Source organism: Dermacentor variabilis, chromosome 7 (assembly GCF_050947875.1).
Source record: "Dermacentor variabilis isolate Ectoservices chromosome 7, ASM5094787v1, whole genome shotgun sequence".
NCBI classification, from domain to species: domain Eukaryota; kingdom Metazoa; phylum Arthropoda; class Arachnida; order Ixodida; family Ixodidae; genus Dermacentor; species Dermacentor variabilis.
Window position 1 is genome coordinate 59,383,373 of NC_134574.1, and position 17,020 is coordinate 59,400,392.

General features: G+C 44.2%; 1 protein-coding gene across 1 annotated transcript in view; it reads left to right on the forward strand.

Annotated features, from left to right (window-relative positions):
* Positions 1–392: 392 nt before the first annotated feature.
* LOC142589072 (uncharacterized) overlaps positions 393–17,020 on the forward strand; it is a 39,561-nt gene continuing 22,933 nt past the window's right edge. Inside the window, exons 1-4 of the mRNA XM_075700856.1 lie at positions 393–525; positions 1,746–1,792; positions 2,689–2,727; positions 2,854–2,889. Of these exons, the coding sequence (XP_075556971.1) occupies positions 453–525; positions 1,746–1,792; positions 2,689–2,727; positions 2,854–2,889 (195 nt within the window). The 5' untranslated portion in view covers positions 393–452. The remainder of the gene's footprint in view (positions 526–1,745; positions 1,793–2,688; positions 2,728–2,853; positions 2,890–17,020) is intronic.

The following is a 17,020-nucleotide window of genomic DNA, read 5'->3' on the forward strand; positions in this document are numbered from 1 at the left end:
TACAGTTTTCTATGCAGAAAGTTTTCTTATGCTTGCGCAATTTGCAATTGCGTAAAGTTGACAAAATAAATAAGTTTAAAGGAATAAGGTACAGAAAGGTTTTAATATGGCGAAGTGCGAGAGGACTGCTCAGGGGCAGGGACGCAGATGAATATATTGAACGCATTGAAGCACTTCAAAGCCTTACACGTCAATGAAACTCGAACCGCATGTGTTATGGGCGGAAAAAACATGCGCACATCCACTACACTCGAGGAAACCTTGACACGTGCGGTTCAAAACAGCTCCATGTGAGCAATAAAATCGACAACACGGCAAGGTTGCCTGCAGGCGCACTGGTATATAACTTCGCATTTGATGTTGACCCACCCACTTCAATGCAGCAACGGTAACTGAGTGCGAATTCCTCATTTGCCGCTCTATCTTGCTGCAGCAATCAGTTACCCACAGCCATGGCGTTATTATGGCTTTCGGTCGTGCTTCTTCTTCAGTCGTGGGCAGGACGCTCGTCTGCTTCAACCACAAGTAAGATGAAGACACGTTGACCAGGTTTATTACAAACGCACCTACCTCTAACGAGACGGGCGGTTTACATAGCCCAACAGCCGAAAGTATTCTTATGTAACTCGCTAACTAGCTGGTACCAGGAATATGAACTGTTCGCTGAGCCCAACGAACAGACGTGCAAAGTAACGTTGTAAGTTAAGATGTGTTTTAATAGAAAAATTTCTCACTGTGCTATTAGGCACACAAGTTCTCGTAAAGCTGGTTGATATCTCAAATACTTCTGCACGCTACGTTCACTCGTGTGGCCCATTATTTTGTCTACGTTTATACTTCAATTTTTATAGGTTATACCATTTCACAAATCACACCTTACTTATGAAGTTTGCACTGTTTCGCTTACTAAGTAACACCATTCACTTCAATACGTACTTGTATAGTTAGGTGGTACGAAGTTATATCCTGCTCCTCTTTACATTTATTTCTATTTCCCTACAGATACTGGGAATTCAGACTTACACATATCCATAAATCTGCTGGAAAAGGTTCATGGTCCTAAATGTTCCGAGTTAAAAAGCTTCCTTTGTACGCCAGTGCAATTCTTATTCCAACGTTTTCTAAGAAAAATGATTTCTTGTTAGCGAAGGTCTTTTACCTGACCCATGTTCTGAACAGCGCATGACTGGAATTTACTTAATTAAAGGACAGCACCATAGACGGAGCCAACCTTGTTACTGCTACATACCTCAGCACCCATTGTGGACTATATTAAGTATAAGGTTAGGGAATGGACCATCCTCATTATTGTAGCAAACTTGGCCGGATGCACTTTTTGTTGAGCGGAACAAGAAATGAAAGTGGACCACACATACGACAGGCATACAAAACGGCGCTGGATGGGGGCATGGCGAAATCATCCGGTCTACTCCTCCTTCCTGTGGCACACCTATTCTCCCCTTGTGTTGCTGGTTCCCCATTGAGCTTATGGGAATAAAGTTCACCTACCTCGAGCATCTACTTTGTTTATAAAGCTCTGGCTCATGTCAAGCCTAGGAGGCTGCTGGTGTTTAACACGTTTGCTTCCCTGTACATTCTTTACGGACCAGTCACTTATCTTCATCATAATGTTTATCTTTTGCGGGCACATTGCTTGACTGACCAGTCTATTTGTGTTGTAATTTACAACGTGCAATAGTAACATGTCTTAATTAAGCGCTTTTGCTATGGTTTTGTTTCTGCAGGCGGATGCATTAATATAACCCTCAACAATGTGTTCGATATCGGAGATGTAAGTGCTTGCCTTTTCTCTTCACTTTTGAACAGAAACCGGCGTGTTAGGTGTATGCCATGTACCTAATAACTATAGGAATAACATAACCTGTATTGGCGAAGCAAAACAACGTCCATTTCTGCTTGGCCGTTAGGGACGTTAATAGTGACAGAGGGCAGCAAACATTGTTAAAAACATGCGACGTCCTTCAAGTCTCACTCAGAATTGCACATTTGGTTGTCGTCACATGTTACCTACGTGAATTTCGAACATTCCTTCTGCAGCCACGTGTTGAGCTTGACCACAATTCACCCGCGTAACTCAATTGGACGAATTTTTAGAATTGGTACATTAAAACATCTTTCAGTTAGCAACATCGACGGTGTACGCCCTTCTAATAATAAGCGTTTGTGTAACTTTCCTGCTGTGTTATAACCGAGTTTTAATACTGAGGAAAATTCTGTAATAAGGCGGCAACGACATCGCGACTAACTGTCGCAAATACGCATACTATTACAAAGACGCACGTTCTCAACATTGCTAACTGAAAATGGTTGAATTTCGTCGAGCCTTCTCATATATGTATTTTTGAAAATGACGCCTCTTAAGTTACGGTGGTGCACTGTGGCGAAGTACGGCAGATAGCCACAGGGGCAATGTGCGAAGTTCCTCCACATGTTCAAAGAAGCGAGCGTTGTCTTCGGACATCTCGATCAAATAACAGGAAAGATTGCATCAAAAAGCTAATAACATTGGCAACTTCATCAAATAAATGCATTGCAAAATGTAAACGTTGAAGCTTGTGACACTTGGTTTGTTTGTGACACTTTTTTATCTTCATATAGTTAAAATACGACTGTACTTTTTAATTCGGGTTTCACTCTATAATAATCTATAATTCACTGCATTTCTAGTGTCTCGGAGGGAATGCTGACTACTGTACGGATCCATCGGTAAGTAACCGACTGAGTTACTTTGTGAGAGTGTTTTATTTTGCCTTCAATGATGCTTCTGACACAAAATGTTGCCGAGAAATTTTTCCTTGCAAATTGTTTTTTTTTTTCGTTTTCTCCCTGCAGATTCCTATCACCGAAGCCCTGACGAAGCTGGTGGGGGTAAGTGAAGCAATGGTTTCGTAAATATTCAAGTAGAAACGCTCTCATACCTTCTCTCTGCCGCAAATCTCACAATATAACAAATATGTCTTCCCCAGTCTGCGTCAATTATCTATATAGTATACGACGTTAGCAGCTACTAATGCCAGGATTACTTTCTTATTATCTGGCCTTAGATGTAGCGATTCGGAAATGAACCAGTTCACTTAGTGCCCTATTTATTCTGTCAATATATGGTTCGCGTAAGACAAGTCGTAACTTGAGTAGATTCCAAGTTGAACAGAACACTAGCCTTATGTCTACCTGCCGAGCACTAAACCTGCGACGCTACAGCTGCTTCGCTGAAGTGAACAGGTAGTGCCTACTTTTGAAATGGCTGCGCATGAAGCACATGAAACGAAGACAGGCTTTCTCGTGCGAAGCGTGTCGAATGGAGCCGTTTTGAAAAGGAAGTCACAACTATCTCGCAAGTGTACAGTTTCGCAAGTATCGCCTACAATGGGAACAGACCACAGAGATGGTTTGTCGACGGGCCTATGCCATGCACCACGAAGCAACAATGCCACCCATAATTCGTTGTGGAGACGCGGCCGTTGGACCATAATGCGCGTGCTAAGCAAGACCGTTTTTCTTTGTGTTACGAGCTATCGTTTCTTATAAAAATCACTAGTTTGGCGCTAGAACGTGTATTGGAGTATATCAGTCTATTTAATTCAGTAAGGCCCGAGAACAATATACCATTTACATTTTGCTTTGTGATTTTGCCAATTTATCCTATGTGGCATGATAGTGCGCGTTAAATGAAAAAAAAATTGCAATGCATAAGAACGTTCTCACATACTTATTGCCTTGCCGCGTTCAGGTAGTGGCACAAATTTTCGCAAAGAAAACAGCATATTGAATAATTTCAGCTCTACGTCTTGTAATTTCAGTAGGAAAGTGTGCGCTACAGATATGCACATTGCGCGGGACGTGCTTTCACCAGGAGCCGTAGTCTCTTGATACAAAGCTCCAAAAAACTAAAATAAGCGACAGGAACAAACGCAGACTCACTATGGCGACCAGGCGGTGTTATCGCCAACAGCGCCGTCTCTTGCATTTCATAGGTGAGAATGAAACGAATACCACTGCATGACTTTTTGAGATTGTGAAGGAGCCTCTTAGCTTTAGCGAATAATTTAGAACTGCTCCTTATTCACTTGAGCATCATATCAGCACTACTTCGGGGAACTAGAGTGTCATTCCGCGCAAAACATTCACCATAGCTTATTCAGCACCCGACCAAAATTATTCCTACTATCAGCTTGCAAGGTCTTGCCACCTTTCATGGCTGCGACTGGCGGAATATTGTCGGTTTGCGCAATTCAGTAAGGCCCCAGAAAAATATACCAGTTACATTAGTGATTTTTCGTGTCAGACGATCTTCTCACACTCTAAATATACTGTCAAAAGATTTGTGAGTGGCGCTTTATTCTTTGAAACGCAACGATAGTGAACTTTATAAAGTACGCTGGGCCTTTATGGGAGCGAACCTGATGTAGTTCTCCAAATGCATATGCTTATCTTCGAGCCCCCCAAAACAAATAAGCTTGCACCAATTAGCACCAAATCAGCATTTTGGTGCTAAATATTGTATCTTATGGAGGTGTTTTCACTTATCAAGTGTATAACATGACTTCATCAAGTAACAAGGAAGGGCTTTGCTGTTGCTTTCAGAGGCGCGAGCAGCGCAAATATATTATTCATGCAAATCTATACGCGATAATTGACGATGAATGCAGACTTTCAAAACTAAAGCATTCAGTATTTGGTTCAGTGGTAATTGAAACATTGAAACGAGTATGTTGAAAATTTTGATGGGCTCCATGCGCAGGATTCTTTCCAGCCTAAATACCCCGGCTGCCAAGGCTGCCATGCAGCTACTTGAAGTGTTAAAAGTACTCCTAGTGCTTTTTCACTAAAGAAGTATGGCGATGATGTTTGAAGAACGGATGCGTCAATCGCTTGTTATGCAATGGAATGCTCGATGCCTACGTGGTCATCTGTCGGATTTCCGACAGCGGGTACTTAAGTACCAATTTCCAGTTATTGTTATCCATGAACCTAATGTAGATTCTTTCCGTATTTCTGGATATGTCCAGATATGGTCTTGGAAAGACCAAACCTCAAGCAATGTGTTAGTTTGAATACGTCACAATCTGGTGTACTTCAGACATGACATACCATCGCATACTACTAATGATTACGTGCGCATTACCATAAAACACAGATGGCACACGTTCACAGTGACTGGAGGATACATCCACCCAAAAACGAGGATCTATTACTCGCACCTGATGTCTCTGCTACAAGCATCGCAACGTCTTCATATTGTGATTGGTGACATTGACGCACACTATCCCCTGTGGCGTAGCAATTTGATGACTTCTCGTGGCAAACATTTGGCCGAATTCATGTGTAGTCAGGGACTAAATGTGCTCAATGACGAATCTCGTACATTTATGTGTGGCACGTACTACAGCTGTTGTCTTGAGCTAATATTTGTATCAACGAGTCTTCTGTCTTCAGCATACTAGTTGACGGATCTACATAACCATGACAGTGACCTCCTGCCACTTACGTTCAGCTTAGCTGGTTTGGTCGTTCAGCGTCACTTTGGATTCGTCAAACAGACTGGATATTATTTAAGACCTCTGTTGACGCCGCCTTTCAGAGAATGACATCTCCATCCGAAATAGATCACATCTACCTTGCTGGACAAAACCATAGAAGTTAGCGTAGCTAGGCACAGATCATCGATCGACACACAATATGAAGCCCTTCGTGCCGTCAGTCGCCTCGCTGAACGGTGATACAGAAGAACGAAGTGACCGTCAGATCTTTCGAACAGTCGCCGAGCTCAACGACAGGTTCTTCGACATCTGAACGAGCTTGAAGACAGCGTTGGAGGACATTCTGTGGATCCCCAGGTCCAAGACAGCGTCTATTTAAGGTCTGGCCGGTCATACGAAGTCTCCGGGCAACTCCACAACAAAGACAGCCATTCCATGCGGTGGCTCAACATGAACGCCGGACCGAATTGTAGGTAGTAGAGGACTACTGTAAACTCATTGTGGAAGCATCTAATGAAGTCACTTCACCCCTTGTCACCATTGCTCCCCCGTCATCTGAGGAGCAACTAGAACTACCTTTTCACGATGCAAGAGCATGACGAAGCAACTCCGGTTTCCCGACGCTCATCTGCACCAGGACTTGATGGAATCTCGCACGCTGCACTCTGCCATCTTGGCACAGAACCGTACCCTTCTATCTTTTTGATATTACGACGTGGGAGACAGGAAATGTTCCAGGTAGTTGGAAATGCAGTCGCATTGTAGCGCTGCTTAAACCGGGGAAGTGCCCTAACGAGCTTTCCTCCTACAGACTGATCACCTTAGCCAGTTGCGTCGGCAAAGTAATGGAAAGAATGGTCTTGTCAAGGATGGAATGGTTCCAAGAGAGCAATAATTGTTTTCCTGATTTTATGCATGGGTTCGAAAGAGACCGTTCTTCCATTGACGGTGTTGTCGGCTTAGTATGCACTGTTCAACAAGAAAGAAGTCTCCGTCGGTTTGTTGGAGCTGTTATTCTGGACATTAAGGGTGCATACGTAAATGTACTCCAATATGCAATCCTTCATGCGCTGGAAGATTTAAACGTCGGTGGGCGGATATATACATGAATTGCTAGCTACCTCAGTGACCGCACGGCGTATATGTCGACAAGTGATGGCGACATCGAACAGTACAATATCCATCGAGGTGTTCCACAAGGGGGAGAGAGCAGTCCATCTCTTTTCAATGTTGCATTGATGGGCCTCGCATCTGAGCTTCCTAGCATGGTGAAGATTAGCACGTATGCGGACGACATATGCATATGGGCATCTGGAGCCACCCGTACCCGAATGCGTGCTAGGCTTCAACGTGCGGTGACAATCACAGCTAAGTATCTGCGCCGTCATGGCCTCCAGCTCTCTACAGAAAAATGTTCAGTGATTGCATTCACGCGAAAACGAATTACCAGGTATCCGATAGTCGTTAACGGAGTAGCGATACCTGCGGTAACACACCACAGATTCTTTGGCTTAGTCATAGACCAGGGATTATCTTGGTCAAGACACCTCGCCGCACTGAAGTCAAAGCTGAACAGTTTTGTTCACGTCCTTCGGGTCGTTACTGGAGCAAGATGGGCCCCCTCGGAGTAGTCATCACCCCAATTATACCAAGCGCTATTCGTATACTATATATGGTGCGGCATGCCGGAGCTCTCAAGCATGCGACTTAGCTATGTGCACTCGATGGAGAGCATACAAGTTCACGCATTGCGCAAATTTTTGGGCCTCCCACGACGAACCTCAAGTAATAGAACAATAGAGGAAGCTCGAGCTTTTCCTGTTGATGTATACTTGATCTGCGAGCCTCTTCGAATGCACCTTCGCGTGTTGACCCCACACAGGCACCATCCTCTGTCATCGCTTTCTGCCACCCACCAAGGCTCTAGCTTTCAAGGACTCTATCGCGTCATCAGAGTGCTCTGCCGTCAAGATGTTCTCCCGCCTGCATTACGCGACCACCTTCGTGGCTTCTGCCTAAACCTGTCGTTACATTGGAGAACCCTGGAATTACTAAAAAGTCATCCGTTGCATCTATTGGCCTCAAGCAACCTAACCTGTTTCACATTTCTGCAGAGTACGGAGATACAGTGCACGTGAATACCGATGGCTCTGTCCCACCATATGCCTCCACTGAAGCCTTCGTCATCTCACAGATGATCATCGCTCAGCGGTTTAAACTAGACCATAGATCAACATTCATTGCCGCAGAACATGTTGCTATTCAGGAGGTCTTTCGATTTCTCTCCGAGGAGCCCCCTCGCGCATGGACGATATTCTGCGAATGAAAGCCAGCTCTCCAGACGATTGACTGTGTCCTCCGACGGGGCCAGCATTATTCAGTGGTTATATAAATTACAAACATGCAGCGGTGGCGTAGAGGTAGAACACCCGCCTCGCGTGCAAGAGGTCCGTGGTTCGAATCCCGGTGCCGGCAATTTTCCACCGGATTTTAAAAAAAACCGCGTGTTGATAAAATTGCACAAACAGGCCTGGAGTATGGCCTGATCCCGGTGACCAGAACCGGTAACGCACTCCCTCACCAGAGCAGGATTGGCCACCCTGGTGCAGTACTTGGCCACAACCTCCTATGAACACAACAATCAAACCCCGGTCCTCAGTCCCCAGCAGCTGTGAAGCAACTGACCACAGCGGCGGTCAGACCTGCGACGCAGCAGAGGGTGCTAAGAATCACTGGCTCCGGACAGGCCGCCATTGGAATATGAACCTGGCAACGTTTAACGCTAGAACGTTATCTAGTGAGGCGAGTCTAGCAGTGCTATTGGAGGAATTAGAGGGCAGTAAATGGGATATAATAGGGCTCAGTGAAGTTAGGAGGCCAAAGGAAGCATATACAGTGCTAAATAGCGGGCACGTCCTGTGCTACCGGGGCTTAGCGGAGAGAAGAGAACTAGGAGTCGGATTCCTGGTTAATAAGAATATAGCTGGTAACATACAGGAATTCTACAGCATTAACGAGAGGGTGGCAGGTCTTGTTGTGAAACTTAATAAGAGGTACAAAATGAAGATTGTACAGGTCTACGCCCCTACATCCAGTCATGATGACCAGGAAGTCGAAAGCTTCTATGAAGACGTGGAAACGGCGATGGGCAGAGTGAAAACTAAATACACTATACTAATGGGCGACTTTAATGCCAAGGTAGGCAACAAGCAGGCTGGAGACAAGGCAGTGGGGGAATATGGCATAGGCACTAGGAATAGCAGGGGAGAGTTATTAGTAGAGTTTGCGGAACAGAATAATATGAGGATAATGAATACCTTCTTCCGCAAGCGCGATAGCCGAAAGTGGACGTGGAGGAGCCCGAACGGCGAGACTAGAAATGAAATAGACTTCATACATTGCGCTAACCCTGGCATCATACAAGATGTGGACGTGCTCGGCAAGGTGCGCTGCAGTGACCACAGGATGGTACGAACTCGAATTAGCCTAGACCTGAGGAGGGAACGGAGGAAACTGGTACATAAGAAGCCGATCAATGAGTTAGCGGTAAGAGGGAAAATAGAGGAATTCCAGATCAAGCTACAGAACAGGTATTCAGCTTTAACTCAGGAAGAGGACCTTAGTGTTGAAGCAATGAACGACAATCTTGTGGGCATCATTAAGGAGTGTGCAATGGAAGTCGGTGGTAACTCCGTTAGGCAGGATACCAGCAAACTATCGCAGGAGACGAAAGATCTGATCAAGAAACGCCAATGTATGAAAGCATCTAACCCTACAGCTAGAATAGAACTTGCAGAACTTTCGAAGTTAATCAACAAGCGTAAGACAGCTGACATAAGGAAGTATAATATGGATAGAATTGAACATGCTCTTAGGAACGGAGGAAGCCTAAAAACAGTGAAGAATAAACTAGGAATTGGCAAGAATCAGATGTATGCGTTAAGAGACAAAGCCGGCAATATCATTACTAATATGGATGAGATAGTTCAAGTTGCTGAGGAGTTCTAAGAGATTTATACAGTACCAGTGGCATCCACGACGATAATGGAAGAGAAAATAGTCTAGAGGAATTCGAAATCCCGAAGGTAACGCCGGAAGAAGTAAAGAAAGCCTTAGGAGATATGCAAAGGGGGAAGGCAGCTGGGGAGGATCAGGTAACAGCAGATTTGTTGAAGGATGGTGGACAGATTGTTTTAGAGAAACTGGCCACCCTGTATACGCAATGCCTCATGACCTCGAGCGTACCGGAATCTTGGAAGAACGCTAACATAATCCTAATCCATAAGAAAGGGGACGCCAAAGACTTGAAAAATTATAGACCGATCAGCTTACTGTCCATTGCCTACAAAGTATTTACTAAGGTAATTGCAAATAGAATCAGGAACACCTTAGACTTCTGTCAACCAAAGGACCAGGCAGGATTCCGTAAAGGCTACTCAACAATAGACCATATTCACACTATCAATCAAGTGATAGAGAAATGTGCAGAATATAACCAACCCTTATATATAGCTTTCATTGATTACGAGAAAGCGTTTGATTCAGTCGAAACCTCAGCAGTCATGGAGGCATTACGGAATAAGGGTGTAGATGAGCCATATGTAAAAATACTGGAAGATATCTATAGCGGCTCCACAGCCACCGTAGTCCTCCATAAAGCAAGCAACAAAATCCCAATAAAGAAAGGCGTCAGGCAGGGAGATACGATATCTCCAATGCTATTCACAGCGTGTTTACAGGAGGTATTCAGAGACCTGGATTGGGAAGAATTGGGGATAAAAGTTAATGGAGAATACCTTAGTAACTTGCGATTCGCTGATGATATTGCCTTGCTTAGTAACTCAGGGGACCAATTGCAATGCATGCTCACTGACCTGGAGAGGCAAAGCAGAAGAGTGGGTCTAAAAATTAATCTGCAGAAAACTAAATTAATGCTTAACAGTCTCGGGAGAGAACAGCAATTTACAATAGGCAGCGAGGCACTGGAAGTCGTAAGGGAATACATCTACTTAGGGCAGGTAGTGACGGCGGATCCGGATCATGAGACGGAAATAATCAGAAGAATAAGAATGGGCTGGGGTGCGTTTGGCAGGCATTCCCAAATCATGAACAGCAGGTTGCCATTATCCCTCAAGAGAAAAGTATATAACAGCTGTGTCTTACCAGTACTCACCTACGGGGCAGAAACCTGGAGGCTTACTAAAAGGGTTCTACTCAAATTGAGGACGACACAACGAGCTATGGAAAGAAGAATGATAGGTGTAACGTTAAGGGATAAGAAAAGAGCAGATTGGGTGAGGGAACAAACGCGAGTTAATGACATCTTAGTTGAAATCAAGAAAAAGAAATGGGCATGGGCAGGACATGTAATGAGGAGGGAAGATAACCGATGGTCATTAAGGGTTACGGACTGGATCCCAAGGGAAGGGAAGCGTAGCAGGGGGCGGCAGAAAGTTAGGTGGGCGGATGAGATTAAGAAGTTTGCAGCGACGGCATGGCCACAATTAGTACATGACCGGGGTTGTTGGAGAAGTGTGGGAGAGGCCTTTGCCCTGCAGTGGGCGTAACCAGGCTGATGATGATGATGATGATGATGATGATGATGATGATGATGATGATGATGATGATGATGATGATATAGATTACAGAGCATCTCGACCGCGCAAATAGAAATGGCCACAATGTCACCTTTTAGTGGATACCTTCGCACTGTTGCGTGATAGGGAACAAACACGCAGACGCTGAAGCGAAAACTGCTTTAAATAATGCTTGCGAAGTGCGAATTCCGTTCTCACGAACAGACACAAACATCCTATTTCATCGCGTAATACGCAACCTTACGTTGGAAAACTGGACCCAATCAGATCGACAACACAATCTAATACACAGATTGGACCAAGAAATGAAATTTCGTATGCCTCACAAGTTCAAAAAGCCACACGAGCATGGTGCACCGGATTCGCCTTCGTGTCGCATTCGCCAACCGTTATGGACCTTGGATAGGTTGCAAACTGCGAATACTGTGAGGTACTGGAAGCACTTGATCATATCTTTTGCGTGTGTTCCGCGTACGCGCCAGAACGAGAAACATTGATAACGTCGATTGAAAACGTGGATAAGAGGCCCCTATCAGACAAGTTTCTTTTAGGCCGTTGGCCTAATGCAAACAGCGCAGCCCTGATAACGCGTGCCGCTATAGCCTCTCTCCAAGCCACTGCGCTGGACGCACGGCTTTTGAGATTCTACAACCCTGTGAACTTGTATATACGCATGTCTTCCTAATAGCATCATCACTATTCATCATCCTTTTTCTTCCCCGTCCCTTTTCCCAAAAGTAGTAGGCCCGAGCAAGTTATAGCTCAGGCCGACCTCTCTGCCTTTCTGTGAATAAAGCTTTCTTCAAGAGACTGGTGACATTCAAGAGAATGGTGACATCCCCTCCAATGACAGTCGGTTCTTGCATTGCAATCCTGTTCTATGATTGCTAGCTATCATTTTCGTTAGAATTTTCTGTCATTTCAAAAGACAGGGTCTATATGTGGTTCAGCAATCGGAGTTGCCCTATTTTTAATTCATGAATCATCTCAAGTGGCTAGGAATATACACAGTCTTCATTGTTTTGTGTTCCTTTGCACTCATTTTCCAATTTGTATTGAAGCATCAGTGAATCATCTTTCTTTCTTAAGTATTCCTAATATGATATCTATATTGTTTCTATTAATCTATACTAACTCTAACACTGCTCGCGAATTTGTTCACTAAGAAGACAGCTTTGTCGCAGCAAGAAAAGAACCAGGAGGAAAAATGGCAGCCTTGACGTAATTCTAAATGCATTTCTTTCCTGCAACAGTCCCTGAAGTTCTTGTTTCAAGCAAAAAGGTATTTTGGCGAAATACAGGTAATAAAACCATTGCGTATGCTTCGAGATTTGGCGTACACATTGGCCCAGCGTACTTTACGATGTACACTTGCATTAATTTTCTTGCTACGGTAAAGGTATGTATTGCATATGGAATGTCAAGGCGTTCATCGCCTATACCCTCACTTTTCTAAAACTTACCTAAAAACTTGAGTTCCGAGAAGCGTATGCTATGCTTGACAAAATACAAAGAAGCTGGGTGTACAGAAGCACATGCTATGTTCAGCACTTTTTCAAGTTTTGCGATGAATACATCAAACATATCTTGCAGCTGACAAAAAACTACAATGCAGTCGTCTTCCTAGGACCTTTCTAAGTATAATGGAGTACCAAAGAACACTGTGTGTATTTTGTTGAATAATTTACAAATGAAAATGGTACTGGGGCCCTATAATATAAACTATTCCAATATGTTTCTATTCCAATTCCTGACGTCAAACTTGCGTAACCAGCGACGCAAGCACCGGGCGGTCACCCGCAGGGTTGTCTGAACAGACCAATCAAACGCTCTCCTCGTTCTTACGAGGTCACTTTTGTTTGCTTGAAAAACGAATAACATTGCCTACAGTGAGCGGCTTGTCGTATCTAATTGGCTGACAAGAGGCGAGGAGAACGCTCAAGTGGAGAGGGATTCACTGGGGCAGAGCCAGTGCACTGAAAATCGATTACCGGATGAAGAGGGTGCTGCCGGCTTGCGCGATTGGTCGGCTTTCCCTTAATTAGCTCGTGGTGGCTGCTCGAAAATTGCTGTGGCATGCAGCGGAAGCTTAAGAATGGTGCTAAAACTGAACCTCAGCAAAGAAGAGTTGGCAGAATGACGTAGTAAACTTGCCGAAAGTGCTTGAAAACGTCACACGGCCACGCAAGAAGTTTTATTATACGCAAATACACCCATGCTCTCCGGCAGGTGCGAGTAGCCACCGTCTCAGCGATCGGCGGCAGCCATCTTTTATTCCTTTCGGAACGGGGCAGCCTGCGGCTGTTCCGAAAATAAACTCGGTTTTGTTCGGCATATTATTGCATCTTTATCGCGTACACGTCACTTTGACGCGGTGAGCTCGTACGGTTTTGTGACGTCGCGGGACAGGCAGGTGAAGTGGGTGCAGCCCGAAAACTTTTTACCAATAACCAAGAGCTAATGGCGAAACGGGGTCGAATCAGAAATAACTGTTTTTCTTTTTTCTGTCAAATCATGCATAATCAGTGTGTACACATCATATCAGATGGGGAGGTATCACGGTTTTTGTGGCGTCGCGTGACAGACAGGTGAAGTGGGGGGTGGTCGAAAAAAAGTTTTTGACCAATCGCGAAGGGCTGATAGCAGAATTGGAATAGAAAAGTTTGGAATAGTTTTACGTTATAGCGCCCCTGTTCTTGTAAAAGTACGCTGTGCGATAATGCGTTACCTCAAAAACGACAACGTAAAATTCTTAATGACGAATATGAAACGCATGCCAGTGGGAACACATTGAACACACTGTGCCCCATGGGACACAGCTAGCGCAACCATGACGTGAGTTTAGAATGCAATGAGTCGACATGAAAATGTAGGATGTAGTTTCAACAAGCCTACACTCCACGCGATGCTACGTATTGATCTCTGTGTTTAGTCGACGAAACGCTGTTCTTGAAGAACAAACACAAGATACATTTTGTTTGTCCGCGAAGATGCTGCTGGCAGAAACTAACCACCCCGCTGAAATATAGGATATGGTTTTTCGCGTTCGTAATATGCAGCTGGTGATAAGAACCGACTTTAATCTGATTGCGTCCTTATGATGCTTCCTAGTCCCAGAATAATTTAGATGCCCGACGGTGTGCACAAAAAGAGACGTATGGATATGTAAACGCTCAAGATGAATGACACTTGGTTCTCCTAAAAATAGCTATCATTTTAATAATACGGTGCCACTGTAGCTCCGTATCATTATAAAATTACGTATTGCGGGAACATATTAGGGCCGCGCTAGTGGCTTATCGTACGAGTTAATTGAAGCAGTCTAATAACTCTCTTCTTCTTGTGAATATCGCCACGACTTCGAACTTAAGTTAAGCGCTCATTTCTATTCTGGCATAAATGGAATGGCCTCATTTGTATATTTGTTGCCGCTGTCGCGAAGGGAACAATCACACTATCGCATTATCTCCTTGCAGTATCATAACCACCTTCGCGAACAAGACAGCGCGTAACCAAGTACGTGGCCCGGTCCGTAATAGGGTGTACCAGAATCTCTAAGACCATTTGTCAAAAACGGCAGTATTTATTCACAGAACAATGTATGCACATTGGCGGATCAGGACTCATAATCACAAAAAGGACTTAGTCCAGTGCTGTTCTTAAAAGCACGCGCCAGATAACAGTGACATCGTACATGTAATTACCGAACGCGGATGCCCTGTGGCAGACCAATCACACAAAAAAATAACAAAATTTGGCGAGAGGAGTATAACCTTACACTTTAAGTTTGTAATCAGAAGAAACAGCATGTTTTGGCGTAGGCAGATGACTGTCTATGCGCAAGCGTTCAGGTGGATGCAGTGACGGACAGGTGCAAGCTGCCGCTGTAGCCATTCGATGCTCTAGGTGCGCTACGACTATGCGGACGTAGGCGCGAGTTCTTTTTATCCTTAGGGAGACAAACAGATTATCTAGAGGAGTAAAAAGATGAATTAACCGAACAACAAATACTGACGAGATTAGCAAACATGTAAATTTTTGTCAGCGAAGCGCAAGTCATGTGGTTAAATAGGATTGGCCTCGTGCTGTCTTCTCTCCATTTCCACAAACGACGTCTAAGAATTCGCCCTTCTCAAGGCGTGAAGGGCTTCATCAGCCAAAACTTCTCATTTTTGGTAATCTAATGTAGTCACAGAGGCTAGAGTAAAACTTTGAGCTTTGGCCAAACGTGTCATGGTGCTTAAAAATTGCATTCGTACAAGAAAAACAATGCAAGAACTAGAGCATAAAACGAGAACTAAACCAAAAATTGAAAATAGCAAAAAAATGGTTATTCTTGCTCGAACCGGAACTGAACCGTAATGTTACGATTTTGTTTCACTGCAGAGCAAAACCAAAAAAAAAAAGAAAGGAAAGGGTGCTTTTCATTTCACGTTGGCCACCTTTCCTGAGGCTTTTGAGTCGTGCATTGGCTGTATACTTGAGGCTCCACTGTGGCAGCTCATTTGTAAATACGCATGATGGTCTTAGAATGTTTAATGAAGCAGTACCATTAGCGCTGATTTCAGCGTATTGTGTCAAGGGGCAGACTAGGTGTCTTCTTAGCGCCACAATATTTGCAAGGCGTCCGACGCACGAACTCGTCAAACCGTGATGCGTGCAAAATACCTGAGACAGTGCGGCACATATACTTGTGGCTTGTCGTCAGTATGAGTGTCAATGGCAGACATTTATCTCTACGGTATCGTCAATTACCAACATGTGGTTGGTAAAATAGAGTTACCGTTAGCGTTAATACCGTTAATAGTGTTGCCGAACATATTACTGAAGCGAGCCCTCAAGGTCCCCTTAGAATATTTAGTCAACACAGGCCTACATTCAAGGTTGGGAAAGGGACCTTCGAAGCCAAACGAGTGTATACTCGCATCCGACTGCCTCTCCTCTTCCGTTTCCGTCGGAGCAAAGTAGCAGGCTGGAGAACTCTCTGTATTTCCTCAATATATTGATCCCCCTCTGTCTTTCTCTAAACAAAACTTCGGTGCGCATAAATTTCAGCGTAGGATCTGCATAATTATTTTATAACTTCGTGCGGCTGGAAGAAGAAACAACAACCGTAATTTTTCAATGTCGTGTAGATGCAGCGCCAAGCTGTTGTAGAAAATTAATTAGTCCTGCTCTCCTGCAGCCATTCTTCAGTTACGCAGGTGAGCTTGAATCGGTTCAAACCGTTATTTTATCGTCCCGAGGTTGAACCGCATCTTAATCGTTTTGGTCAAACTGATACGAAAACCGTAACAAAGGAAAAGCTTTCTGTGCTACACTCTGGTAAAAGCACGCAAAAACGAACGTAACATATTGCGAGGCATCATATTGGATGTGTCACCCCCCACGCGGTCGCATATATGACTAATTATTCCTCCAGTTTTAAATCCGCGTTTATTTCTTGACTGACTTGAAGTTTAAAAACTTGTTTATGAGGAATTACTTGCCGAAATCACGGTCCGATTAGGATCCACGCTTTAGTGGGAGACTCCGAAATAATTTGGACCACCAGAGGTTGTTTAACGTGCACCTAAACCTGAGTACACGGGTGCTTTCGAATTTTGGCCTCATCCAAATGCGACCGCCGTGTTTCGATGGGGCCGAAATGTGAAAACACCAATTATAAGCTGCATCGTTCCTCTGAGCAATATACACCAAGCAGGCTAGTAAAAGTCCCACAAGCATTCTGGTTTCATTAGCACCTCCATTGTAACAGTTGAATTTTTAAAAAGAAATAGATTCTAAGTTTAATTTCTGTTCTGTTTTATGTTGGTATATTGGCTGCGCCTAATAGGACCACATTTCTGACAAAAGCCAGGATAAAAAGAAATTAAGGACGTCCCGATCGAAGGCTTTGGGAAAGGACTGTAGGTAGCGAGT